Here is a 27,442-nt window from a genome sequence, read left to right as displayed (position 1 = left end):
TTTTAGAAAATGAAAATGTATTTTGATTTCTGGAAAAAAAGTTTGCAAAACAGTGGAATTTAAATTACTTTTCAGGAGCATCTGTTTTTGAACACTGATAAATAAATATGGCATCAAACTATGGCTGGCAACACCACAAGATTAAACACATTGTATTTAACACTATGGCAGGTATTAAACCAGCTGACCTGAGAAGATTTCTCAATTGCATATGTAAATTAAGATAGAAGAAAGCTGAAATGGTATTGTCATATGTAACTTTACTGGCAAACAACAGATAGATTTACATATTTAATTTGTGCCTCTGTTCATGGAATTTCTTGCAGATTTCATGACCAAAAAGTCTCAAAAAATATACTTATGATTTCTCATAATTATTTTAGTGGTTTAACTTAATGCCTACAAAGCACCTAAATCTTGCTGGTCTTTCACATAAACAGATTACCACAGAGAGAGATGTGGAAAAAAAAATGGCTCTAAATTATGCCAACTGGCATTCACATCATTGTGAAACACACATGAGAGAAAACAAGCTAAAAAAGGAGATTACACAAAGGTGAGGAAAAAAACATCAAATGGACAAGGACTCCACCACACCAACACCAATGGCAATTCTGCAAACATCAGTGTAAAACTGAAGAGTTATTATCCAATTCTGTAATGAAATGAAGCAAGAGAAATGAGTTTGACTACTCATCCATGGAGTAGTCTATGTACTGTACTTGCAAGACTTCCAGGGCTCTTTTTCTGCCTTTTTAACTTTGCCAGTTTTAAGGCTGACAAGGCCCACAATGACTCATCAATGAGTGCACATCAATGATGTTTAAGCCTGCAAAGAAAATTGGTCTCACAGACTATTAAATGCATGCTCATGTGTTGTTAATAACATGCTGTTATTATTATGAACTATAAAATTGTTTTCAAAGTTCCCCATTTCAGCATAATTTTCCCCAAACATCATAATGCAGAACACAAGACTTTGTGAATTTGTGACTTCTGTTATGTGTACACTGGCTCTCAGGTATTTTGATTAGAGAGAGGAATATGGTCGAGATACACTGTTAATCATATTAACTTTTCTTATTTTGTGTTCAATGTACCAATCAAAATAGATATTAATCAATTAATCCCAAGAATGACTAAATTATATATTGTTAATAGAGTAAAAATGTGACTGAATTACAGGAAATGTGCAAAATTAAAAATATTAAGGTTTTAAAGACTTACCACATGCTTTTAAGTCAACCCCACACTGCTGTTTCACCATTGTGTTAACTGAGTTGGCCCTTAACTGCTGAAATGGGTTTAAGATCAGTATAAGATTTGCAATTCATAACACCATTATATCTGCATGACAGCACAATTGTGTAGTGGTTAACATTGTTGCCTCGCAATACTGGGGCTCTAGGATCACTTCCTGGGGTGCTACCTGTGTGGAGTTTGTATGCTCTCCCAGTGTTCATGTGGGTTTCCTCCAGGTGCTCTGGTTTCTTCCCACAGAACAAAGATATACAGTACTGGTAGATTAATTGGCGTCTGGGGAAAGTGGTCCTGGTGCGAGTGTGTGCCTGTTTGTGCCCTTAGATGAACTGGTTTCCCGTCTAGGGTGTACACTGCCTTGCACCCATTGCTTGCTGGGACAGGCTCTGGCTTCCCTGGGATCCTGAATTGGATAAAGATGTTAGAAAATGGATGGGGGGATGGACTTACAGTATATCTTCATTGTTGTTAGAACTTTTCAGACCTCAAGCAGGGATATCCTCCATGGTTGTCTTATGTTGTTAAGGGTTGCTGGACAGAGTTTGGCTGCTTTTCCCATTCATTGCCTCAGTCATGGTATCATTGGCCACGTCTTTGTCAGTCATACTGGGTGGCTCCAGTGCCTTCCTATCAGTAGATTCTTCTTCCTTTCGTGGTTTACAAAGCAAGCACAGAAAGTTTGAGCATGCCCATAGTCCTTGAGAAATGCTAGAAGAGAACAACTTTTTGCAGGGGTGACAAAACTGGTAGAACACCAGCATGAAAAAGATGCCAATGGAGTACCCAATCAGAAGCTGCAAGACCAGCAGAGGGGCGCATATATACCTATAGAACTCTGTCTGGTAAACGTACCACAACAAAATGAGCGTGGCGTTTTCCACAAACCTCAGCATGTAATACACCGCCATCCTATACCAGTTCTGTGACTTATTGATCAAGTCGGGGTCGTTGAGTTTCAGCTGCACCGCCGACCAGCAGAACATGTTGATCCCGGCGTAGAGAAAGGTGAGAAGGCACAGAACAATGGTGGTGCCCACTCTAGTCAAGGTCTTCTCAATGTTCTCTGGGAAAGGAGACTTGCTCTGCCAGAAGAGAATCCAGGGATAGAAGAAGAAGACAAAGAAGTTGAGCAGCACCACGGGCAGGATCCATATCTGAAGCACGGAGCTGAAGAGGACAAGGACAACCACTCGCGTGGCAATCTCAAAACTCCTCCAGAGGAATATACACAGGTATGCTGCTGGCTTCACGTCTACCTCGTAGTCATCATACTTGATCTTTATGGCAAGAATGTTGCAGCGGAGGGCACCGTACACTATTGACAGCAGAGATATCACCATCAACGTCCCTGGAAGAAAGAAAACGAATTAAGATGAAAACACCACACCTTGTTTGCGAACAGGCTCAGTTACATGATATTCTATAGTCCAAAAAAGATGGACTAATTCCTTTTATATTTCAATCATTTGTGGACTTCTACAGTAATAAAAAACTCATACTCACTGTACCTTCAAGCAATCTTATTAAACATCAAAAAATGTTACTGAAAAACTAAGGGTCCCATGCTGTTTATTCCTGTATCCTTGCAGTTTTGCTACAGAACCTTTATTTCTACTTTATTGCTTGAAAGAATGATCTTTAAAAGATCTTCACCTACTGTACTTCTTTTCATCAGCTGTACAAAGTATGAGCTGAAATCACAGCTAATGTAGGCGTTGTGAGGACTGCTAATTAACTGTAGGTGTTAAGAGCCAATCCAACACAATGACTTGTGAACTAGTTTATAGCAGCTGGCAGAGCAGGAGCTGGAATAGGCCCAACATCAAAGCAGTGCAAATGGCACACATTAAACATTGTGGCTGCTTAGAAATAAATACTCATTAAAATTTAAAGATCACTTTTTGGTGGTGAAAGCGTGCAGACAGGAACCTTTGACTTTGGACTATATTAGAAATATTACTTTTCCTTCACAGAACCATATCAATGGAATTAATTAATCTGTTTTCATTTGAACACAGCATTCAAATTGAAACAACAAAAGGTACTGTATCTACATGCTGAATTTCACACTGATGAAGCTGAGCTAATTTTAGTTTGTGGGTGGCACAGAATAATTCTGAAAGTACAAAATCCATTAGTCATTCAAATCCATCAGTCATTTCAAATCCCATCTGTTGACCATATTCTTTTAAACTATTATTATGCACTAAACACATCGTTATACTGCTTTAATAATACGAGAGGACTCGAAGTTTCAAAGTGATACATCTTCCGTTGTATTTCCATGATACATCCCTGCCACTTCTTTCTAAACAACCCATTCTTGATGTAATACACTTCTTACTGGATTCCCTGCTTCGGTAATCTGTCTTTTCCAACTGTTGCAATCTGCTGCTCCCTCTGTATTCTCTCTGCGTCTTTTTCCTGGTACAACTCCTTTACTTCAGACTATCCAATGACTCCTGTCTCTGCACACATTCAGCTCAGGATTCTTGTTCTTTCCAGCTGCCTTCTTCATTGCTCTGCATCCGTCCGACCTCCAAAAACTCTCCTCTCTCTTTATCCTCTCGTCTTCTCCAGTCATCCCTTTGCTTTTTTGGCTCTGGTGCACACTCTGTCTCTTCTACAACCCCTCTGTGGTGGAACAAAATAGCCTGCAGCCAGCATTCACCTTTCAGTGCCTTCTCTTGTCATTTCTACACCGCATGTACTCTGGGGTTTACCATTCTTAATACTAATAGACACATACATGTACAAGATAAGCTGACTTCTAAAGTTTCCCGTTTTCTCCTTGGCTATTGTTTCTTTTGTTAATCATATTATCCTGGTGCACTGTGCTGATCATGCTGTAATCTTTATTAATATAGCTGCATACAGTATGTATTCCCCAATTTATTATATCATTCTCATTCTTGTACTACAGTGTATATTAAATGAACATAGGATGAGTTACTTCCATCCATTATGAGAAAGCTGCTCTTTCCTGCTCTGGTGAGTGACTGCAGTCTTATCCAGAAACAGAGGGTGCAATCAGGACTTCATCCTGAATGGGATACTAGTCCCTTGCAGCGCACACACAAAGATCTAGAAGGCATCAATGAACAGAAATAGCACGAAAACCCATACTGACACAGGGGGCACATGCAAACTCCACACAGAAAGAATCAAAGCCTGGATGCAGGAGCTGTGTGGGAGCAGCAGCACTTTCACTCTCCTGTGTTATGTGTAAAACTGTGATACCTCATTCTACAAATAGTAATTAAGTACTGCAACCTTAAATAAAAGTGTCTGCAAAATTAATAAAAATGATAAGAGGAATAATATCCAGAATATGACAATGAGATGGCTTACAATATATAGGGGAATCTTTGATTGATGTAGTTACATCTCTATTTTGCACTGTAGGGGTTTATTGGGCTTTTGCCTCAAAAAACAAACAGATTTTTTCAAGGTTAACAGTAGACTAGAAATTACGGGAGTTATGTGCTGATGCATTGTATTTTAGTGTACCTCATGACCTGCTGAATTCCAGACATACGTTTTTAGTACCTTACAAAGCAAGGCTTTAAAGTAGGTTAAACTATTAATACAGCCTGTTATTGTTTTTTTTTCTATAGTGTAGCACTGATTAAAATTTTACCTTCTCAAAAAAAAACTTTACAAATGCTAAAAACTGATTTTTCAACCTGTAGTTTCAAGTTTCATTAAAACGAATTTTGAAATTAGCCTGTTGTTTATTTCAACACATACAGTATGTACTATATCTGACTGATTATAAAATCCCTCGTTGCAAAGTGTCTGAGACCATGCTAACCATAAAATAAAAAAAGAGACTGTTTTTTTTATATAGACCATCCGGTACAAAGTGAAAGAGAGATGTTATCTTTGAAAAATGTGCCTTCTGTTGCATTTTTGGGCATTATTTGAGCTATTTAAGTCACACTGAATAATACAACATACTGTACCTTAGAGTGCCTGATACTTATATCAATTTTAATGTTATCCTGTTATGGAAGTGGAGCCGACAAAAGTTTAATATTTTAATCTCATACTCCTCTAATGAACTGAAAAGGAAACCTTTAACTTGCCTTATTTTATTTATTTTTCTTCTAATTAAGAGAGCGTTCTTTTGTTTTCTCTGATCATGTGAGAGCAGCCCATGTGGGGTATCTTAGACCTCATGTCAATAAAACTAAGAGAAGATTGGAGTAGGTTCTATAGTCCGCTTTGGATGCCAATATGTTTTTTTCACAGACAATAGGAAAGCTGTGCTCATTCATGAATTACATTCTGACAAACTCAGAGTCTCAAAATGCAAATCTTACAATTCCTTTATAAGGCGTAACTTGTTACTATGTTTGCTCCTTCTGTATGTTCATCTCGGATCACGTGAGGATTGAATGACTCACAATCAACCAGGTTCCTTAACCAGGAAAGTGAAAAAATCTGGATTTTACCTTAACTGGGTATAATCGATAAAAATAAAACTGTTCTTTGAACATTGTACTAAACACACGATTGCTTACCTCTTCCCCAGCTCACCTCCTGCTGCAGCACACAGATATAGAGCTGGAGTGTGAGCTGTGGAGCGGAGCCCAGGAAGGCCTGGATTACGGACGTCCTGGCAAAAGCAGCCCGATGGGTGAAGATTTTGCCCTCAGCCTGCCCCACTTCCTTCTCAACCTCTTCTGACAGGCCTTCCTTTGGCATCTGTTTCTTCCTAGTAATGCTGACATATGGCTCCTCGAGTTTACCGGAGCTGCCATAAATCCAGAAAGCTTCCAGGCACCTGCAGTAGTGAACACTTCAGTTTCAATTCTGCATATTCTCCAAGCTCCTTCACTGCCCGCAATAATTGTACAGTTCTCTTATTTTCAAAATACTATCTCTGTGTTGGGGAAAAGCCACTGCAAAGGAACTTCCAGTTGAGCACCTTTTGGTAAGTGTACATGAGGCAGAGAGGTGGCCTTGTGGCTAAGGATCTGCTCCTGTGGCTGGAAGGTTGCTGGTTCAAATCCCCTGGCTGGCAGAGGAATCCTACTCCCTTTGGCCCTGGAGCAAGGCCCTTCACCCCAGCTGCTCCAGGGGTGCCATATAAATATGTGAAAAGACAAATTCCTATTGTAAGAAATTGTATATGGCTTATAAAGTGATCTTTGCTTAACTGTGAAACTATATTAAATACAGGTTATAAATTACACTGGTGATTAACTGAAGTGTTAATCTGACAAAAAAAATACTACATTTTGTATTTCTTTTCTCAGGTGTTCTGGATCGTATCACCCTCTTGAGGTTTTATATTCTTGATACCGATAGTATATTGTGACCTACTGTTTTTTCTGCTATACAAAATTGTCAGTGTGCAAAAGACACAAGACTGTAAAACATTTAGAAAACATTTTATCACAGATTTCCAAAATACCAAAATAATGCTGGAAAAAATAAAAGAATGGAAGAACATTCAAAACATTGCTATGATTCTCTATGCGATTTATTGCATTTAAAATGGTCACGAAAAATTAGTATTTCAATAAAAGTGGCACAGTCTGAAAAAAGGCTCAACTACTGCAGTGCAGAATAGTGCAGACAGCAATCAAGTACCCAGTCTTAAACAACCGCTGATACGCCTACTGTACCTTTTCATTATTGAAGCTATTAAATATTTTAAAAACAAAGAGCATTTTAGCATTTCTCTTGGGTCATAATAAGTATTTTTAGAACCTGCTTATTTTTTTGCAATTGCTCTTGCTTTTGAACTTTAAATTACTAAGTGTCCCCTAAACAGAACTCTTGGGTTTATTGCAACACATCCTTCACTGCTATCTCACATACTATATGAGGGTCCACAAAAATACTTTTGATTTCATAAGAAAGAGCTATGAAAAGGGATGTGCTTACTGTATTTGCACATAGAATGTTTATTGAATTTGAATAAAACTAAGAGAAACTGGGCTGAGTTATATACACTACTGGCACCAAATATACTCTTTTCAACAGTACTACTGTTCATATTGCTATGGTTCTATTTATTAACTTCATTATGGCACCTGAGTGTGCTCATACTGTATGTCTGTGCACACCAACACATTATCAAAATGTGAAAATGCTGCTTTTGCATGCTTGTGTAGAATGATCATTATTAATTGACAAACACAGAGGATAGGCTCTTTGTTCAATCAATATTTTTCAAAACCTAAAGGGGGCAATACAACTAGAATGCAATACAACTAGAAAAGTAGTGGCTGATTGGTTTGACACAAATAGCACATGCTAATCAAATCTGTATGCATTTGTTTTACTCTGTCTGAAGATACATATTAAGGGATTTTCTTGTTGAAAACCCAGTAAATATATATAGAATATCTGACATAATAATGACTGCTAGATAAACGTAAAAATATGCACGGAAATGTGCAGAATTACTAGTATGCAGTCACATTTTCTGTATTTTTGGCTCTCTTCCTATGGAACAAAAAGAGATACTGTATATTCCTTTGTGATGAAAGGATCATTTTTTTAAGCAAAAAAACACCACTAGTTCACATACTAAAGCATGAAAAATGCCAATCCTATGCATTGTAATTAAATGTTGTTCTTCTTATCAAAATGACATTATATGGAACTATCAACTACTTAAATGTGCTGTTTATCCTGTTGCATTCTGTGCAGTTAGGACAGTCTATAGTATTACGTTCCATATTTAAGATTTCTTTTGAGGAGCCTTTACCATAAAAAAAAATATTATATACAAGACACTGTATACAGTAAGTCATCAATTTTTATGAGGTCAAGGACTCAGCTTACAAAAAAAATATCTAGAGTTCTTTATAAAATTAAGTCCCTAACATTATGAGGGGATCTTTGGACATAGTTTAAGTGGAAGCTACAGAAAAGTTAATTTAAAATTGATAACAAGAGGCATTTTTTCACACAGAGATGGAACAAGCTTTTTTTCTGGAACAAGCTACCCAGACGCACTGTCAAAGTTAATACCCTGAGTTCTTTCATGAAATGGCTGGATGAGAATAGTTACTGTAGTTACTACTAATTGAGCTGGATGGGCCAAACAGTCTTCGTCTCATGAGCCTCTTACTGTATGTTCTTAATCTCCAAATTTGCTTGAAAAACAAACTTTACAGTGTAATGATTGTTAACTCTACTGTAAACTACAATTATTTAAATTGTGAAGGGCTCTACAGCTTTTCCTAGAAAATAAAGACAATTATATTTTTACAAAATCAGGAACCCAACTGTATAATTATCCAGAAGTTAAAATGCTTGTTTAACAAAGTGGAAGCACAGTTTGTGTACTCTATACTGTACTGTATGTATATAGAAATCCAGATATACTGTACATCATATTTAAAACTCTGGAACAAGCAAACACGGTTCATTTGTATAATATGTGAACCCTGAAGACATATTCAATATGGCTGACAGGTCTGTCTGCTTTTTATATTATGAAAATACATTTTAATTAAGAGGCAATTGAACAGCGGGATGTTTCTTTCCACGAAAATGCTCCTTTAGGTCTCTTCATCTGTCAACAGGTCTTGTTTTTTACAGTTTCTAACAGAATTTACAACAAATGTAGTTCTTGAATTCCTGGCAGCTTTTGTGCACCAACACAGAATCAAATTATAAAGACCATTGTTTAGTTTCCTGCATGCTTTTGCACTTTCTTGACAACTCTTGAGTAAGTGTGTAGATTTAGCATCCAGCTGTGTGTGGCAGATGGGCAGCTCTGTTGGAGGATAACAGTGTGGGTAGGATTGAGACACCAAGCATGTCTGCACAGATTACTGTACTGTATGTAGCCATCCCTGAGTAAGCATATCAGTGAGTGAGATTCATTTTGTTGCATGGCTCAACAGATTTCTTAGCCGGAAGGGATATTTTATACATTTCTTTGGTGTAGACCATAAGTTTATAATGTGCAGCCACATATATCTTTTTAGAAACGGCAAATTAATGGAATGTGACAGGTAGAAAAGCTGCTGAAGGAATGTTGTGTAGCATCATACACCTTTTGTGTCAAAGCATACTGTACACCTTTATAAATAACTTCTTGTGATGAAATACAAAACTAGTAATGTGTTTATTTTACATGTGTTGAAGGAGATTTTTTTTCAATTCAAAATGTAACCGACGCAGCGAGCCGCCGCATCATCATTTATCACAGCAGATGCAATGGATGCCAGTATTGATGCCCTCGTCGCATATAACTGGCCTAAGCAGACTGCACGTAATGCAGATGCAGCATAATGCATTAACAGTATGAGGCCTGTGGTAAACAAAACGATAAGAAAACACCACAGCTAGAAACTAGAAAGCTTGCAACATCATGGTTAAAGATTAAAGCTCAAACTTATGCTCGATGTTTGGTGCTGATAAAAAGCATTTACTGTCGCTCCATATATAGTACATATGCTCACGGTGTCAAAATTACAATCGCGTTTCAGAACGCACGATGTGATAACTCACGGTAGCAGTAACTTTTAGCTTGTCCCTCTTCAAATGAATGTCCAGTAAATTGCAATTGATATTTCAAACCTGAACACTAAACGAAGCCGAATACCGCAGCGAGGAAAAAAACCGAATGTCCTAAGTGAATTGATGCAAATCCCAGGCAGCCCCGGCATGCCTGGACCTACCTGACAATTGGCCCAAGCTGAATAATATGAAGAAACAGCACGAGGGGTCGATCCCTGCTTAGGTCTCGGTGAATAAAGGTTAGGGTGAGCTGTACCAGCACCGACGGCACCAGCACAAAGAGGAGAGTCAGCCCCTGCCAGATCTTGTCCCCGGCAGATCTGTAAGTGGTGCTCAGGTACACAGCAGCGGTCGTCTCGGCAATGAAAAGCGAGACGGACACAAAGATGGAGCTGGGGAGTCTCATCGTTACGCAGCCATGGGGAAGAAAACAGGTCTCCGTTGCTTCGTGTTCGCATGGGAAAACCGCACAGGCTCGCCCGTGTCACACAAGGCGAGGAGACTTCGAGATGGAGATGTGCCGAGGCTGCTGCTGCTGCAAAGCAATTTAGCAGGTTGCTTTCAGATGACAGTTCTACCACAGTGATGCTGTAGGGGCCGCTACTGCAAAAGGAAGAAGAATTAAGATTTATGAACAGTATACAGCCAAAACGTAAATATTTTCAGCAGTTCGTTTCTATACAGCTGTATTATTATTTCTTCATTTACAATCCCACTACAGGTAAGGTTTTCCCTTTGTTATTCTATCTCAGAGGCTTGTTCTGGTCTGTCCTGGAATGGAAAACCTCTAAAGACAAGCAGGTTGAGAATGTGGTGTGGGAGTCCCTTTGAGGCGCTTTTCCTGTTGAAGCAAAATTAACCACACCAGGGACGACGTTGCTGCTGTATAATACTACTGTAGGTGCAATTCTTCAGAGGAGATACAGTATAACCTGAGGTCCTGTCTCCGTGGTAAATAAAGAACACATAGTACAGCCATGTTCTGGCTGTATTCCTAAATTTGCACAATGTGGTCTCCTCAAACTTGTCTCCAGCATAGGCTCTGATCTATTACAACTTCCACGAGGGTAAGCAGCTCAACCTGGCAAACCCCAAAACCAGAAGGAACTCAATTGGTTTTTGGGGAGACGGATCTCCCACACAAGCCTTTTTAGTTTTACAGCAGGGTCCAGAATCGTTACTGCGCTGGCATCAACATGCACCGTCACAGTAGCCTGTGCTTGGCTCCCACCAGCTGAAAGGAACAAAGACTTTCCTAGCTCACAGGCAACACACAGGTGCACAAAAACTGCCCAGGGGACCAAAGTGGACCTGAAATCATAGTAGCAAAACTATGCCAAATTGTACCAATACTTTTTCTTAAAACTAATATTGCCACTTGATTTCAGATTTTATACAGTATGTGAATGAACTCAGAAAATAGGAAGTGATAATTATCACAATCCTGGAGCTTTTAGAGCTCTTCGAGTTTGGAAATTACAGCACTCCATTTAATGCAATTAAATTATGACAGTAAATTTGCTACTTTTAAGTGACATTTTACTTTTTGTCTTGTTTTTATACCCCGTGCTTGTAACTGCTTCACCAGGTTAAACATATAAATATCATATGTTTAACCTCAAGCTTTAAAACTTCTTTCTAATGTAAATGTTGGAAGAGTAAGGATTACCTACACTTAAAGTGTGTACTCCACAAAACCACAAGTAAAGATTTTAATTCTGTGGTTTATAAAAAAAAACTGTGAAAAACTGTTGCAAAGATCATCAAAACAACATAAAAAGCATAGAGATTCAAAACACACTAAGTAGTGACGTGTACATATAAATGTCATCACACTGAAGGACACAAGGGAATCAAAGCTGAGCAAACTTGACAAAATATACATCATGGCATAGTATACATCATATTCAATTAATTATATGTAGAATAATATGGAATAACAGCAACATTGTACACACAAGACTTGAAAGAAAGGACAAAAAACACAGATTTCCACTAGGCCCTAAATTACAAATGTAGAATTCCATAAACTACAGTACTTTCAGACTGACCATGATTATCATGACATCAGTTAGGTTTTATTGGTAATGGTATAAAATGATAAATTAAAGCTATGCAGTGGAAAACAACCCTTTCTCATAAGATTGCAATCAGAAACTAAGCTAAGATATTGGGATATGTGATTTGATTTGCATTTGCTTTGAAGTCTAGCATTATACCATGAAACTCATTACTGTAAATACATCTTCCTTTATAGTTCTGTGTTTTCTCTTTGCACTCAGATGTGCTGGCATATTGTAAATTGATATGTGGAAACAGTAAAAAAAACTGTATATGAAGTACTTTAATCTAACATTAAATATGGATTTTATTCTTTTGTTAAACACAATGTTTTTTAAATAGTATATTACACACTATTAATTTCAGGATTTATAATGGATTTAAAGACAGGCATTAAGCTCAATTATGAGGGTGGATCAGTAAGCCCATAGAAGAAAGTAATTTAAATTGCTCTAGCAGCAATGTCTCCATCAGTTTTCAAACTGTTGAGGCTGTTTTGCAAACCTCAAACCACTAATGAAATTTTGAAATAATAACCACTGGAGGTTAGGTTTGGAATACAAGCTCATTAATTTAGCTGCTCAAACTTGCATTCAGAGATGGTGACTTAGGAAACACCAGACTTGTAGAAAACTATTTTGTCCTGAAGCTGCAGCTCACCTTTGTTGAACAATGCCTTCCTCTTCTGCTTGCTCACCTTCTCCATCTAATCAGCATAATACTCCTCCATTAATAATAGTTCTATTCGACACTTAATCAGTCACCAGGGCTCCTTTCGAATCCCAGAAAGATTACAAAGATCTTGCCCCCTGATGGTTGGATGAATATCACAAGAATCAGGGACCTTAGTTTGTTTTGTCTTTTGATTCAATATAACACCTGGAGACAGACATAAATGAAAATTGTCCATTTCTGAGGTGAAGATTTGATTCCTTTCGTTATGGCCAGGCACTATGTTTGGAAGCTGGAACATTAGTACTCCTAAGGACTATCCAGTCAATAACCAGCCAGACACTGTACTGTACTGTACTGTTTGGAGAAATAACTTACAGCACCACCCTGAGTGAAGCCAAAGATAGGGAAAAGTGTAAATCATGGAACAAGGAGGGGGCTCAACTTGAGCACATGCCTAAAATATATTTCAAGGACTCATGTCTACAGTATGTTAGAACTCAGCATATTCCATTAACTGATGTCATTTGTGAGAGATCCATTATTAAAGTACAGTAGAAGCATCACTTTAGTACAACAGTGGTCCTCTATTAGGGAAAGTGTTAAACACTTTTGCAAAGTTTTGAAGGAATGACTGAAATAAAATAAAATGTTCTAGACTCTTTTCTATGAAAGTTCTTGCCCACATCAATATAGTTGACAAAAATATAGGATGTTAATTTGACATGAACTAAACCAAACAACCAAAATGTACAGTAGCTGAGATCTATGAAAGCTTTCAGAATACATACATTCAAGATGTTTAAATTTATAAGAAAATGTTTTTGTTTAGTTTGAACAAAGTATGAAATATATGTATTGTATTCTGTTTGATAGTCTGAAAATTACCACACTGAATATTATAGACCCTGAAGAAATAATTATCCGAAAACAAAAAGAATATAAATTACTGCATAATCTCAGGTCAAAAAACAAAAAAGAAATAGCAATACAGTACACAGAATACTGCTGAAAAATAACTGCATTGTAATTGATCATTGCAAACAAATTCACACAGAATTGTACATCTTTCGTTTCTTTCAATAAATGGTAAATAAAACTTATTATAAAGCATAAATACACAAAGAAGCATAATAAATAAGCAGCCAAACAGTGTGAATATCTGTTTGTTTATACAGACACCTGGCATTTAAAAGTGAGTGCTGAGCTTGAGACACAAATGTAACATCTCTGCTTTTAGGATAACTGTAGGATTTAATTTCATTACAGAATTCCAAAATCAGTACTTTTTCACACGACTGCTTTGAGCAGCTGTAAACTGGGTAGAATAGACTCAGAATTAAATTCCATACTAAGAACTACCCTCTTCATAGAGACAAGCCGGCACAATATACATTTGCATGTATTGCAATCTGACCTATAATACAGTCTACGGTCTCCTTGCATTTGTGTTGGTGCACCAGTTTCCTCCACTATTCAAGACAGCTTGTTAAGTTAATCAGTGTCTCTAAAGTGTTCCTTAACTTGAACCATCCATGCTGTACTCCCACCTTGTCCCATACGCATCAAGAGCAGCCTATGGGTAGTTCCCTGTGAAGTAAGGGCAGTAGACAGGTTCCAATATCCTCAGGATTCTGGATTTCTAGAGGTTTCCTGACATAAAGAAATAAATATTTGCACTCTTCACAGAACTGGTCAAGTTCAGACATCTTTCCTTTACAAAGACACATATTACATTAATTAATTTAATAACACTACTGTATGTTGCTGGTTTTTACTTTACCACAGTCACAACATTAGTGAGAAGCTTTTGAAAAATTATTTACAGTCAACTCATTTCTTTAAATTGGCAGCCAAAAAAAGTGCCTTAGTGTGCAATAAAATCACAGCTATCCATTGTCACGGTCATCTAACCACTTAAAAACATCACAGAAAAGAGAACGGATAGCAAGGGGCTGATACCAGAACACACTGAGGAATGAACAGAAACTTCCCCTTACAAGTCCTGGGACTCTAGAGTGCTAACCGCACTGATCAATAAAAAGCCTTTTTCTTATTGCACTGAAATGGTAACATTATCTAGTGTACTGACATGCTCCCTATTATATCAAAAGAAGCAAACAACAACAATTAATGTTTCTTAAACATAGTGCATTTGATAACTCATCTTACAAACATAGGTGACAGTCCAACATTTTCCCCCATATCAAGTGATTTTACTTACAGTACTTTAATTTCTTTTCATCCTAGCTAGATTCACACTAACATCTTCTGCGAAGTGGTGTCCTCTGAATCATAACCGAAGGGTAGTACAAACACTTTAAAACTGAACACCCATGTGCATTCAAGACATATCCAAAAGAGCTGTGCAATGTTGGTACATGGATAACAACCATAAAAAAACAAAACTAGAACAACAGGTTATGCTGTTTGACTGACAGAAAAAATTAGGAATATATTACTCTCTGAGATGCCTGTAATGCGCATTGCTCAATTGGCAGTAAAGGATCTACACAAACACACTGAAAAGAGGAAATTCAGACTTCTCGGGCTGAATAAGGTCAACCAAAAAACACACTGTTCCAGAAAGACCTTCGAAGAGGCTGTAAATACTGTTAACAGAACAGGATCCTGCTCTGAATTCATCAGAAAACAGGAATTCTGCAAATCTGTCAAGAAGAAAAAAAAAGGAGACAACTTATTAGTCATAAATGATCAAAACCAAGACGTGCAATGTAACATTAGAGTAGAGAGACCAGACCTGCCTTTGTGCCCTGTAGATGTATTTGGAGTTACCAGTCAATCTGTACAACAGTAGAAAGACGTAGGCACTACCAGCCACTCCATGACAAATCCCTGGGCCTTTCTTCAGCAGCCCCTTCTGCCAGGCCATCTCCCCACAGCGAATACACGTGTCCAGATACCGCGGTTTCTTGTTAATTAGGTAGGCTTTGGCAAACAGGTAGGCAACACCTGAGAAACACACAGCCTCTTCAGTTAAAAGTGCAAAACCGACAAAATTGTTTCAATCATGAAATAAAAAAAAAAATCTTGGTTATGTGAGGTTATCTTAACTACACGTACTGTAGCTGATCATAAACTGGCACCCCATCCAGGTGTACAGTACCACGCCTTGCAACTGTGTTGCTTGCTGGGATAGGCTCCAACTCCCCCCACCATGACACCGAACTGAGTAAGCGGATTTAAAAATGGATGGATGACCTTGCACTGAAATAGATATACAATATATAACTTTATTGTCTATCCAAAAGGGTGGGAATTTGTCATCAATGTCGACTAAAGCACAGAACGACTTGCTTGAGCCTTTTCCATGTGTCAGCTGTAGACTGATAAAAATTTACAGTGCCCCCCATATACTTAGGATTCTGACCTGGAGCCCCATGACACCAGTGGACCAACTCATTCTCACGCTCAATCATGGCCCCCAGTTCAGCTGGCCAGTTACAGTTCTGCTCCTGGTTCATCAGAAAGTCCACGCTCTGCCACACCAGGTCCCGGTCCCCTGTTGGAAGGAACTCGCTGTATGACAGTAACATCTGGAGGATGGAGGAGAGCCCATGAGCAGCACCTGGGAGGAGATTACACACCCACAAATTGACAGTGAGTTGAAATGGACCTGATGCCTGGCCTGTACTCCAGCTTCCTCTATGTGTTCTTGAGTCTTCAATTAAAATGTGCATTCACAAAACATTTAGACAACTACATTTTACATTGTAATTGCCTTTCAAACATGACTGGTTTCACTTTAGTATATTTTCACATTTCTTAAACACAGTTTAAAGGCTTAACTTAATAACTAGTATTTCTTTAATAATTATGTTGGATACACAAAATAGTGATGGTACAGTAAATGTTTTGTGAGCACAGCCAAGAGATACAATGTTACAGAACAAAAAAAAGAACATTGAAACTTTTAGGAGGGAATATTTTACGTAACAAAGGATCAGCTATACTAAGTTTAAACTCCACACCATGTGATTCTTAGGCAATCCATTCTATCAGATGCAGTAAAAAGCAACATGCAAAAACATTATTCCTTATGAAATTTATATAAATGACATCCAAGAATCAAAGGCTTTATGAATGTTTATTGCGTATTTACTGTATGTATAATTACTCCTTCCTTAACTTAAGTTAAGGACTTCCATTTAGAACTGCAAATTATTCTCATCGGTACTTCAGTGAATGGGCATTTTATCTTGGCTCACTGCTTACATATCCTACATCAGCCCAAAGAAGGTGAAGACAACCCTGGTGTGTCCCCTTGAATCATGTATTGTCGAGCAGTGTATTTTTGCAGGACTTGAACACCAGAAATAATGGGTTGGACAAAGGACTCACACGGCCGGAATGACAGCACAAACTCTCACGTGCTGACCAGAGCTGGTTCCTGAGGAGTCAAGGATTTCCTAACTAATGTGAATCAATCAAGACCTAGAATCGCACTATGGGAGCCCTCAAACACAACTGCATAGTAGTTTACCCCACATTTGATCTCCATGCTAGGGCATAACCAGATAGTCAGCTTGGTATCCCCATAGCGGGACTATTTAAAAATGTGTACTGTTGAATGTTATATATTTATGCAGTAGAAAATAATACTTTTCCTGGTGCAAAGACTTGGCACAATTGATTATCACACTAGTGCCACAGAGATCCATATGACATATCCATATTATTGGAGAGGTTAGTAAAAAATCACACCTTTATGGAAGATCTTTTAAAAAGGTTTAAAAAATTGCAAACTAAATTCAGTAATATAGACAAAACCTTTAAATACAAATTCTGAGTAGCGTGTTTCCTGGCATTATATGCAATGTGAGAAAGAGGAAAAAAATTATCTCTCTAATTTGTCAAAGGTTATGATAAAATACAGCATTCAAGCTGAATGTTCTGTGAGAAGGTTTATAACCCAGAATGAAATTTATTGCAGGGTGTCTGAGCATCAGTTAAAAATCAGTTGCTCAATGCCAGTGTTATACAGTAGGTTCATTCTGTGGGTGTGCACAAAGAAAGCAGCTTTGATTTACTAAGTGAATGGATCTTATTACAGATTTCAGTGTTGCTCTGATAAATGTTCTGATCCCAAACAAGTCATAAAGCTGTCAGTCTGAACTTTGCTACAGAATGAGCCCCTGAAAAAAGAAAGTTAGAAAATGGTATGCAAGGACATGGGTCTGGTGCAGGAGCACAAGACAACAAGCAGACAGAACATCAGGTCCAAGAAAAAAATGACATGCAATTTCAGCTGAAATGGTACATGGGGTTGTCACCAATCCACCCACTCTCCAGAAATATAAAGGAGTCTGTGGATATACAGCAATCTGTGCATTTACTGTGCAGTATTCATGTCTTTTATTACATGCAAACAGTCTCATACTTTGCTTACTATGGCCACTGTGTTGTTGTGAAAGTTTAATCTTCACATCTGAATCACTTCTCCATCTGGTACAGTCAAGGAAAAGTAAGGTTAGCTTTAAATAAGAGGGGAAAGAAAGCACCCAAAGCATGACAGCTGTGCTAACAAAACTGCAGGATGATCAAGAGTTTTTACAAGATGTGAGCATAAAGGATCAATGCAGATTTAAAGAAATAGCTTTTGAGTACATTTAAGCCCTTCATGAAAACCAACCCTGCATGACATTTATGAACAATGCATACTTGTAAAACACTGTGTATGTAAATAGGTACTGCAGTACTTAAAACCATGAGGCACATTGCAATTTGAATCTATCGGTTGTCTCCCATGAGGTGAATAACTGTTGACAAAGACAGACACTGAGGGAATGAAATAATTAGAGCTCTAAGAGGAATCTGCAACATTACAGACATACTGTATAACACAGGAAATCCATTATTAATTCCAGAAACAACCAGAGTTTATTAAAATTGAGTGGTGCCTGTCTGTTTAAAAGTCTCAAGCAGATTGAATATGACATTTATAAAGAGAAATATTTTGCCTATCAAGCATTGTGCTTTTAGAGAAAGACAGCAATGTCAAAATACATGTCCTAATCCTCTCTGCTTTGTATGATGCCCCTTGAGCTATTTAGCAAGAAATTCATTTACATATTTGTAAATCTTTCAGAACTGGGCTTCAAAATACAACAAAGAGCATGAGATAAGACACATGAAGAAGCCAGAAGAATGTGCCTAAGTAATGTAATTATATTTACATTTTGTGAGGCATCCTTTCAACCAGAAGGAACAGGGGGATAAAGTTATTTAAAGCTTTTCATTTGAAAACATGCACATACTTGGACCAGCTACACCAGCTATAACAAATATTTTAAACTAATTTTCCAAATCAAAAATAGCACTTAAAATAAAATTGAGGTACTCCTGAGTCCTGAAATTCTCCTTGATATTTCTCTATAGAGAAATACTCTGTTTCTGAAATAGAGCACTGTTCAGAGGTTATAGTACAAGGCATGCTTTGTTGTAATCCCTAAAATATTTTTTCGCACATTTAGAAGGGGGGTTGTTTATTAAAAGCAAAAACAATACATTAATATGTTTGAGTCTAGTTTGAAGGTTTATGAGTTAATCTGCAAGATCAATGTTTAAAGACTCCAGGAGTAGACATTTTCCTTCTAAGATACTGTAGATGTCGAAGACAAATTATTAAAGTTCTCTTATTATTCTTTTCTAATGATGAAATGTTAATCTGGTAAAAAAGTAGATGGAGAAAAAGCCAATTCATCATCAAGTGAAGAACTTTAGGTAAGGTTATAGTAAAGGCTTTTTCACAAATGCAAATTAAGCTGTGTTTGCAAGAAATAATAAAAAGAGGGTTTTGGTTTAAAATGTCCACTTAACACATTAGGTGAAGTACTCTCCAGAAATAAAACTTGCTTTTAATTGTAATGGGTGTAAATTATACTGAAGGAGCTACACTTACCTAAGTATTCTGTGCCATAATAGGAATACATGAGAGAAAAAGGCTTTCTTTTCTTCCTTGCATACTGCTTTCCAGATTCAATTATAGCCTGGCAGATTGCTTTGATCTGCTCTGGACTTAATACCTGTGTGAAACATGACACATGAAAAACGGTAAATTAAATAAGGTACAGACGCTGTATTATTCCATGTCTGAACCTCCTCCCCCCCCCCATAATCCGCCCACATATACTGTATTTTGAAACAACCATTTGGTCACTGCACACCATTCATTGGAATGATTCATTTGTTTTCGTACTGTACATCTGTCAGTTCTTTTTCAGGAAATGACATTTTACTTTAAACAGAATATTTATTTTCCAGTTTAACCTACTGTATATACTTATTTTGCAAGAGCTTCTATAAAATATAAAAGTTGTGAGAGGTCAGGGATCTTTAAAAGAATTCTTAAAAACAGATCCAGATGTGACCCAGACCAACAGTTTTAAACTAGCAAAATTAGTCTAGAGAATAAAGAGACAATAAAAACATTATTTGGCTTTCCAAGTTTTAGTAACTTCCATAGTTGGGCACTTTTTTTTGTCTAAAAGTACAGTATGGAAGTATGTACAGTAACTAAGTAACAGGAAAAGAGACTAGCATAAAAACAATAGTTTACACAACAGATGGCGAAATAACAAAACATTACAAAAGTAAATAACAGACATATTGCACACTATTAACAGCTCCAAAACACACAATACACTTCAGTTAGATCAACGTTGAAGTGGTGAAGTGTGATTATAATTTTTCCCCCCGTAACACTAAGCTGTGGCATCTTTTAAAAAGCAAAAAAATCATATTGCAAATCCACTTTAAAAAAATCTTAAACTGTAAAATGGGAAGACTGTGACAGTAAAAACAAAAGAGCAGATATAAAATATCTTCACTTAATGTCTAGCAGCTTTTTATGGAGAAACGTTTGAAACAAATATATGACATTAAATGGCGATGTCATTTATTTTTTGTTTATATTTCACTCCTCATTTAATAGCACAAGTGTTATCTAACATTATACTACAGGACCTGCGTGGCAGTACAGTAGGTAGTTCAAGTTATCATGATAATCTTTTTAAGATAAGGTAACGCTTTACCTTAGATGTCATTTCGTTTCTAGTAGAACGCCATTTCAGACAGGCAACTACAGCTTAACGTCTGGATTTTTTAAAACGTTCATTTTAGTGCGCAGTTCATAAATCACGATCTTCCTCTCGCGGCTAAGAAAAGTATTGCACAGGAGCGTCAGCGAATAGCGTTCATTTAATGGTAGCGAGCTGCTACGCGCAACTTTGTGAACTTAAAAATGAATAAACCTAGCGGAGGCCCGTTTTTGCGAAATGCGCTGAATATCGGATCCATCTTCAAAAACAGTCTTATTGTATCACTTTTCAAAACCTTACCTCTATTCCCAGATTCTGTTTAAGAACTAGAGCGCCGCACAGATAACCCGCTCTTCCAACAAAAAGCTCATCCGAGCCGCATTCGAGGAAGGTGAGGGGCGCGCACACCTCCCAGAGGTTCCGAAATTTGGTGAGGGGCTTGACAAAGTCCGCCAGCCCCAGGGCTTTGTACACCATCGCTGCGACTGCGTAGATACCCGCTCCCCCAAGGAGAAAGGCAGCTCGCATGTTCTTATCTGGCTCGGCATCAACGGACCGCACGTACACATCTATGATTCGCTTCGCTGTTTTCAGGTAGTTGTCCCTTTGCGGGGCAAACATAGGACACTCGGAGACGTAGTATAACATGTATGCCACCCCCGCCGGACCGTCATACAGACCCCCATCGAGGCAGTCACTTGGATCGGTGGCAATGGGAACCGTCTTAATAATCTTCTCGATAGTGCTAATCACTATGGGCACCACAGCCTCCTTGCCCTGCCCTTTCAGTAAAGCACCTTTGTAATCATCGAACCGGTTGGCAAAGCAACGGTTCGTTTCCATCACAGAATGAATGAACAAATGTAACACAAAATGCTGACCAAAAAAAAAAACTTAAGCAAATGCCGTTCAGAGCTATTTTCGGATTAACAAATGTTTCCTTTTTTATGTGCTGAAAATTTCAGTATTTAACAAATGAGGAGGTTTGAGTTTAAGAAAGGCAGACTAGAAATAACAAGCCAGGTACAAAATAAAAACGCGCAGAAGGCTGCTGCGCTCAGAGACGTTTGTAGGGAACCCGGAAATGGTCTTTTGTGAAACCAGCGATTTGTGGGACTTGTAGTATGTTGTCAATCAAAATAATTTAAATCAATTTATTAATTAACCAAGGCAGCGCGTGCTTTTTGTACAGTTCACAACATCTTCTTTTAAACCCTGGCACAAAATTGTGAACTAAACGTTATTACTCTTTTTCATTGTTTTTATTACATCTTTATGAGGCACGTACTGTACTGTAGATGGGGCATGGATTTTAATTTGTTGAGAGCACAGTAGCAGGAAGCTTGATTCTGCAGTGATGATGATAACAATAAACTTATCCCTCTTTGGGATTAAACATCACTGTGAGATATTATAGTCCTCGCAAGGGCAAATTTTAATTAGGATTTTCTTTATTAGTCAAAGATTAAAACGGGCAGAATGATAGTCGCAGAAGTCCAACACTTTAGGACACCAGGAGTACATACCCATTGCCTAACAGTTCCCCCACCCTAAACTTTCTTTTTGTGCCCCTTGTTTCAACACATAAATGCCTTTTCACAACTGCTATTTAGATTGTGATGAAATCCAAACGCGTTTAAAAATGCTGAACCTGGCATCAATTACTTCATATTTTTGTTGCACAGTTTGAACAGCAGTTCGGCGAATGACTCATGGTATTTGTCTTTTAGTGTCTGGTTCTGGAACAAACAGATATGTAGACGTAAAACACTTTTATTTGCATTTCATTTATTGACAAATTTCTTTAAATTTCTGTCATTTTAAAATGTAATGTCAGTTATATATATTCCAAAGCATACAACTCGTTGGTCTACGAAAACAGGATGGCTAGAATGCATCAAATTCAACCACAAAGTTCATAATGCAACCCTTCCCTTTTTACAGATAAACCAATTCTGATTATTTTCATTAGCACTGAGGAATTTATATACTGTACATTTAATGAGCACATTAACATTTAATTGTTAATTAGAACAAACAACAGAAATGAAATTAAATGTCAAATTTATGTTGTTTGCAAATTATTGTAATTATTTTGGTGTAAAAGTGAATAAATCCAAATTGACCAAAGATGAAAGACAGCAGCTCCATTCATACAACAGTAACGTTGTCACCTTCTGGTGTGTTCTTGTATGATTTTAGAAGCTATAGTAAGGAAACACCTAGTCTGGTTAGTACTGTGGTCCTGGGGTGGGAGACCTTCATGCAATATCAGGTTGCTGCTGCAAATGAGTGGTGTTGTAGCTTCACTTAGCGGTGTTGATTAACCACTAAGTGAAGCTTTTCACCCTGAGGGAAAATTACCAAAAAAAAATGTTAATAATAATAATAATAATAATTGCTCACACTTATATTGCACTTTTTCTGGACACTCCACTCAAAGCGCTTTACAGGCAATTGGGACTCCCCTCCACCACCACCAATGTGCAGCCCCCACCTGGATGATGCAACAGCAGCCATAGTGCACTAGAACACTCACCACACATCAGCTATCATCGGGGAGGAGAGCAGAGTGATGAAGCCAGTTCATGGATGGGGATTATCAGTTTTACGTCTCAGCCGAAGGACGGCGTGTTTGTAGTATAGTGTCCCCCTCACTATACTGGGGCATTAGGACCCACATGGACCGCAGGGTGAGCACCCCCTGCTGGCCCCACTAACACTTCTTCCAGCAGCAACCTTAGTTTTTCCCAGGAGGTCTCCCATCCAGGTACTGACCAGGCTCACACCTGCTGAGCTTCAGTGGGTTGCCAGTTGTGAGTTGCAGGGTGATAAGGTTGCTGGATAATCTATTGTAAATGTCCATGTAAGTGGCAGGTAGGAGACACTAATACAGTGCTGCCTCCCTTCGGAATAGATTGTAAACATACTTTGTGAATACTTGGTCATTAAAGATTTCATGGCACTGTTTGTAAGGGAAATATTAACCCTATTGTCCTGACTAAATTCCACTTCAATTTTTAGCGTTTTCTAGCTATTTTTTTTTTCCTTTATTCAATCAGTGAAGCAATTTCCCATTTCTGTATCCAATTCGTTGTGTAACGGGACTGCTAGTGTGAAATAGCTGCAGCTTGTCACCCAGATGGGTGCTTTGCTTTTGGGATGGATGAGGTAGGTCCCTCCTGTATGTAAAGTGCTTTGCAGATGAAAGTCCTACTGTATACTGTGTACTGTACAGTACACAAAACATTTATTATGAAACAGGCCAATCCGATGCTCTTGTCAAGTCCCTTTCTTTTCCAGAAGGTGGGAGTGTTGCATTGAAAATATGAAAGTAGCATATGGTGGCTTTCATGGGATTTAAAAAATAATGGTTTGATAAACAAACGACTTAATGAAAAAATATTCCATCAGAAATATACATTTTTTCTTTATGATTTTTGTTATTATTGACCCTCCTTCCCTGACAGTTTCGGATTTTTTTAGCATTATCATCAATCCCATCACCAACCCAAAGCCATTCACACCATCCATGAGGAAAACAGCCTTAGATTTAACATGGAGAGTGTGAACCTACTGTACAATGGAAACTTCAGGTACAGTAAGTAACTTGTGCATTTATTCTAGGGCATATACATTTCTGCCAGTTGTGACAATGTTATACAGCATGTGGTGAATTCTTAGAATAAAGGCAAATTGCAAAAAAACCTACTTTTCTATAGGTTATCATGGATGACTTTAAGAAATATGTCAGGAAGGGTTTTTAGAAAAGTTGGCCATTAGAGATCTTAGAACCTCATTTTTTAGTGATGGAAAACCCTTTGAATTTCATATCATACTTTTCATTTTAAATTCTTTAGTATTCATAATCTTTGAAGAATATGTTGTATGTAGTGTAAATTAAATAAAAAAATAATAAATAGCTAAATCTAAGTTCATCCCTTCCTCAACCATACACACACTGTACACACAGTTATTTTTTCAGTCTTGTTTCAGTGTGGGTACAGGTTATGATCTACAGTAAGTAACTTTTTGTAAAATACCTTCTCCCTGGTGCCAGCTGACAGTTCATAACCGCTTTTTGCAAATTGCCTAGTGTTTAAAATATCGATTCGAGGAGAAAAAGAAGTCAGTTGTAGAAATGTATGAAGTGACAGACAAACAGCTAAGAGAGTTTACTCTTTCAAGATTGTGCAAGTTATTTTAGTTTCCTTTTTTCCATTGCCTGTTTACTGCTGTCCTTGTACTTGTTCTCTACTCCTCCCTGCCATGGGTGAGCTCTATAGTCACATCACACCTCCTCCCTGACCTCATCTATTCTCCTCTTGTTTGGTCAGTCTCTCATCCTCCTCCTTTCCAGCTTCTTGTCCATCGCACACCTGCCAACAGATCCAGGTGTCTCTTCTACAGTGCATAGTTCTGGTCCTTTTAACATATAGTGTTATTAAACCACGTTTATCAAAGATCAAATATTTGTGGTATATGGGCACTGTACTGACTTCTGTTTATGGGATACCAATGACATAAATGAATAATAAGTTAATATATTATTTAATTGAGCCTTTAATTAGGGGAGATATCTGATTTTGTGCATAAATGGACATTTAATAGAGGTCAGATACTACCATGTTATTTAGCATGTTCTGTTCATGTATCCAGGTTATAAAGGGTTAATAAAACGATTTGCCTCTCCTGCTCTAAAGCATGACTGATAAAACATACCATATTTTTAAATAGTTTGTTAAGCATTCAACGAAGAATAATAAATTGTTTCTGAGGAGGAAGCTGACTCCAACACTTGGCTATCAGAATGTAGCAAAGCAAATTGATCCAGCTTGAAGAAAGACACTAAGGTGTCATCCTATTTTGAGAAAGCTCAGGGAAATGGCTGGGCAGTCTCTGGCTGTGTCTTACAGTAAGTGCCAGTGAACTCTGTCCATGGTGCTGAAACCCAGGGAACTGAAAGCACTGGAATAAGGTTATTGAAGTATTTCAAAAGAAAACAAAAAGTTCAGTTTCAGATTGAAAGTGGGAAATGCATTAGCCTTTGAACTGAGTGTATTTCTTTGTCAGTTATCAGAACAGCTATCCTGTGGGATAAAACAGGAGATTACAGAACAGAAGAAGCATAAAACAAACAAGGTGAAAAGGATATGAGCTATTGATTAAAAACAAGAATACAGAAATTTGAGGAAAGAAGATGAGATACTGTTTCATCCCCCTTCTCATCTCACAGTTCAATCATTTGATCAATTGTAAGTAAGTGTCCCCTTCAAAACAAAGCTTAGCAAGTTTCAAAACATTAAAGCTTGTCTTGTCATTGTTATTTTATAGAACATCTCTGAGGTAGTATGCAAGATATATGAAAAAGATGTGAGTGAACTACAAAACGTGCTTTAGTTTTTTTAATTTTAATTTAGAATTGGGCAGCACAGTGGTGCAGTGGTTAGCACTGTGAACTTGCAGTGCTGGGGCCCTGGGTCCAATTCTGGACTTGGGGTATTTGAACTGTATGTCCTTCCCATGTTTGTTTGGGTTTCCTCCAGGTGCTCCAGTTTCCTCCCACAGTCCAAAGACATAATGGTTATTTAAATGGATTCTGGGCAAATTGGGCCTCGTGTGAGTGTGTGTATCTGTGTCTGAGTGTGCCCTGCAATAGACTGCTTCACTGTATTGCCACTGTTGCAGGTAGTACAAGCAAAGCAACACTAGCTAACAGGCCAGCAGCATTGTAAGCAGGCAGCATGTAACGGAGACAGACAACTGCAGCTTCTAACAGTGGTGCTGGACACAGGCAAACACAATTCAGAGCCATAAATAGGGACAAAGTTCAAAGCCAAGAAACACAGTACAAAGTGCCAGAAGAGAATCCAGAGAATCCAGATGGTGTACTGTATTCTGTAAAATTAATTTATTATAGAATCTTTTATGCTGGTGCTGGTTGGTACAGTATTTTTTTAAATATAGAATTATCAGTTTTATTAATTACACATCTCATTTGGAATTGACAGTGATATATTTAGCTAACAGCTCTATGTGTTCCTCACAGAAACAACAAGAAAGTACAGAAGGTTCCTGCTAAACTGTTGATAATGATAACTTTTCTTTATTTTCTAGAATTACCATAACTTTCTGCCTAGAGATACTCACAGAGATATTGGTACGTCTCAAAAGAACAATAGCTGAAGGGTTTCAAATGAAGCTTTATAAATGCATATCAAGTACGATTTCATCACTCATTTGTGGTTTAATAAAGCAGTTATGTAAAAAAAGGAATCTGATTTTTTAGAGCTGCCCACACATTAGTCCATTCAGTGACCTACAGGAGGAGGCACATCACTGCATTAATCTAAAATAATAATGACAAACCAATAGAAAGGCAGTGAAAAGAAAGAATGAATGGAAACTTAAATAGAAATTTAATGCAATAAATAAAGACAAGCGGCAGAATAGCTCTGCATCTTCAGTACATACAATATGTATGACTTACAGTGCAAATAGTACAGCTTTTCCTGCTTGGAGGAAAAACAGTGCACTGGACATACTTTAGACTTCCATGCGCTTTTTCATTTACTAATCTAATCTACAGTAGGTACAGGTGGAAACCCTGTGTTGTACATTTCCAATTGTGCTAATAATTATTCATCGCTGTCATTTAAAAATACTGCTGTATATACTGTAAAGTGATGGGTATCAGCTTGTAAAGGAAATATACTGTATTTGTTTTGAAACGACACAAGAGATAAACCAACATGAACTGTCTCAGTTCTGAAGAGATAGAAGTCATTGACAAACGGAATATTGCTCACAAATGAATTTGGCAGATTTACAACAGTTTATTTCTTTCCATCACAAAAGAATCTCAGTCAGTTGCCTGCAGGTAACCTTAATGCCAA

General features: G+C 37.7%; 2 protein-coding genes across 2 annotated transcripts; both read right to left on the bottom strand.

Annotated features, from left to right (window-relative positions):
* xk (X-linked Kx blood group (McLeod syndrome)) lies at positions 1-14,129 on the bottom strand. Its single transcript, XM_015364440.2, has 4 exons — positions 14,037-14,129; positions 9,915-10,356; positions 5,787-6,049; positions 1-2,608 (listed from the first exon to the last, which is right to left on the bottom strand). The coding sequence occupies exons 2-4, from the start codon at positions 10,157-10,159 to the stop codon at positions 1,782-1,784; spliced, it is 1,335 nt and encodes a 444-aa protein (XP_015219926.1). The 5' UTR covers positions 10,160-10,356; positions 14,037-14,129; the 3' UTR covers positions 1-1,781.
* On the bottom strand, positions 13,493-21,613 carry LOC102691900 (lanC-like protein 3). The gene is made up of 5 exons (XM_006639128.3): positions 20,847-21,613; positions 19,409-19,532; positions 15,878-16,075; positions 15,252-15,459; positions 13,493-15,155 (listed from the first exon to the last, which is right to left on the bottom strand). Exons 1-5 carry the CDS (start codon positions 21,387-21,389, stop codon positions 14,996-14,998), a joined length of 1,233 nt encoding a protein of 410 aa, XP_006639191.2. The 5' UTR covers positions 21,390-21,613; the 3' UTR covers positions 13,493-14,995.
* Between the last annotated feature and the right edge of the window lie 5,829 nt (positions 21,614-27,442).

This window comes from Lepisosteus oculatus, chromosome 15 (assembly GCF_040954835.1).
Source record: "Lepisosteus oculatus isolate fLepOcu1 chromosome 15, fLepOcu1.hap2, whole genome shotgun sequence".
In the NCBI taxonomy this organism is placed as follows: domain Eukaryota; kingdom Metazoa; phylum Chordata; class Actinopteri; order Semionotiformes; family Lepisosteidae; genus Lepisosteus; species Lepisosteus oculatus.
Note: the sequence above shows the minus strand (reverse complement) of the source record. Positions and strands in the feature narration are given on the sequence as shown.

Coding starts and splice junctions, on each gene's coding strand:
- xk (XM_015364440.2), bottom strand. CDS start 10,159: ATGAGACTCCCCAGCTCCATCTTTGTGTCCGTCTCGCTTTTCATTGCC. Junction 6,050..9,914: donor CAGCTTGGGCCAATTGTCAG/GTAGGTCCAGGC, acceptor TCACTACTGCAG/GTGCCTGGAAGCTTTCTGGA. Junction 2,609..5,786: donor GGAGGTGAGCTGGGGAAGAG/GTAAGCAATCGT, acceptor TCTTTCTTCCAG/GGACGTTGATGGTGATATCT.
- LOC102691900 (XM_006639128.3), bottom strand. CDS start 21,389: ATGGAAACGAACCGTTGCTTTGCCAACCGGTTCGATGATTACAAAGGT. Junction 19,533..20,846: donor AACAGAATCTGGGAATAGAG/GTAAGGTTTTGA, acceptor TGTTTCACACAG/GTATTAAGTCCAGAGCAGAT. Junction 16,076..19,408: donor TTATGGCACAGAATACTTAG/GTAAGTGTAGCT, acceptor ATCTCCTCCCAG/GTGCTGCTCATGGGCTCTCC.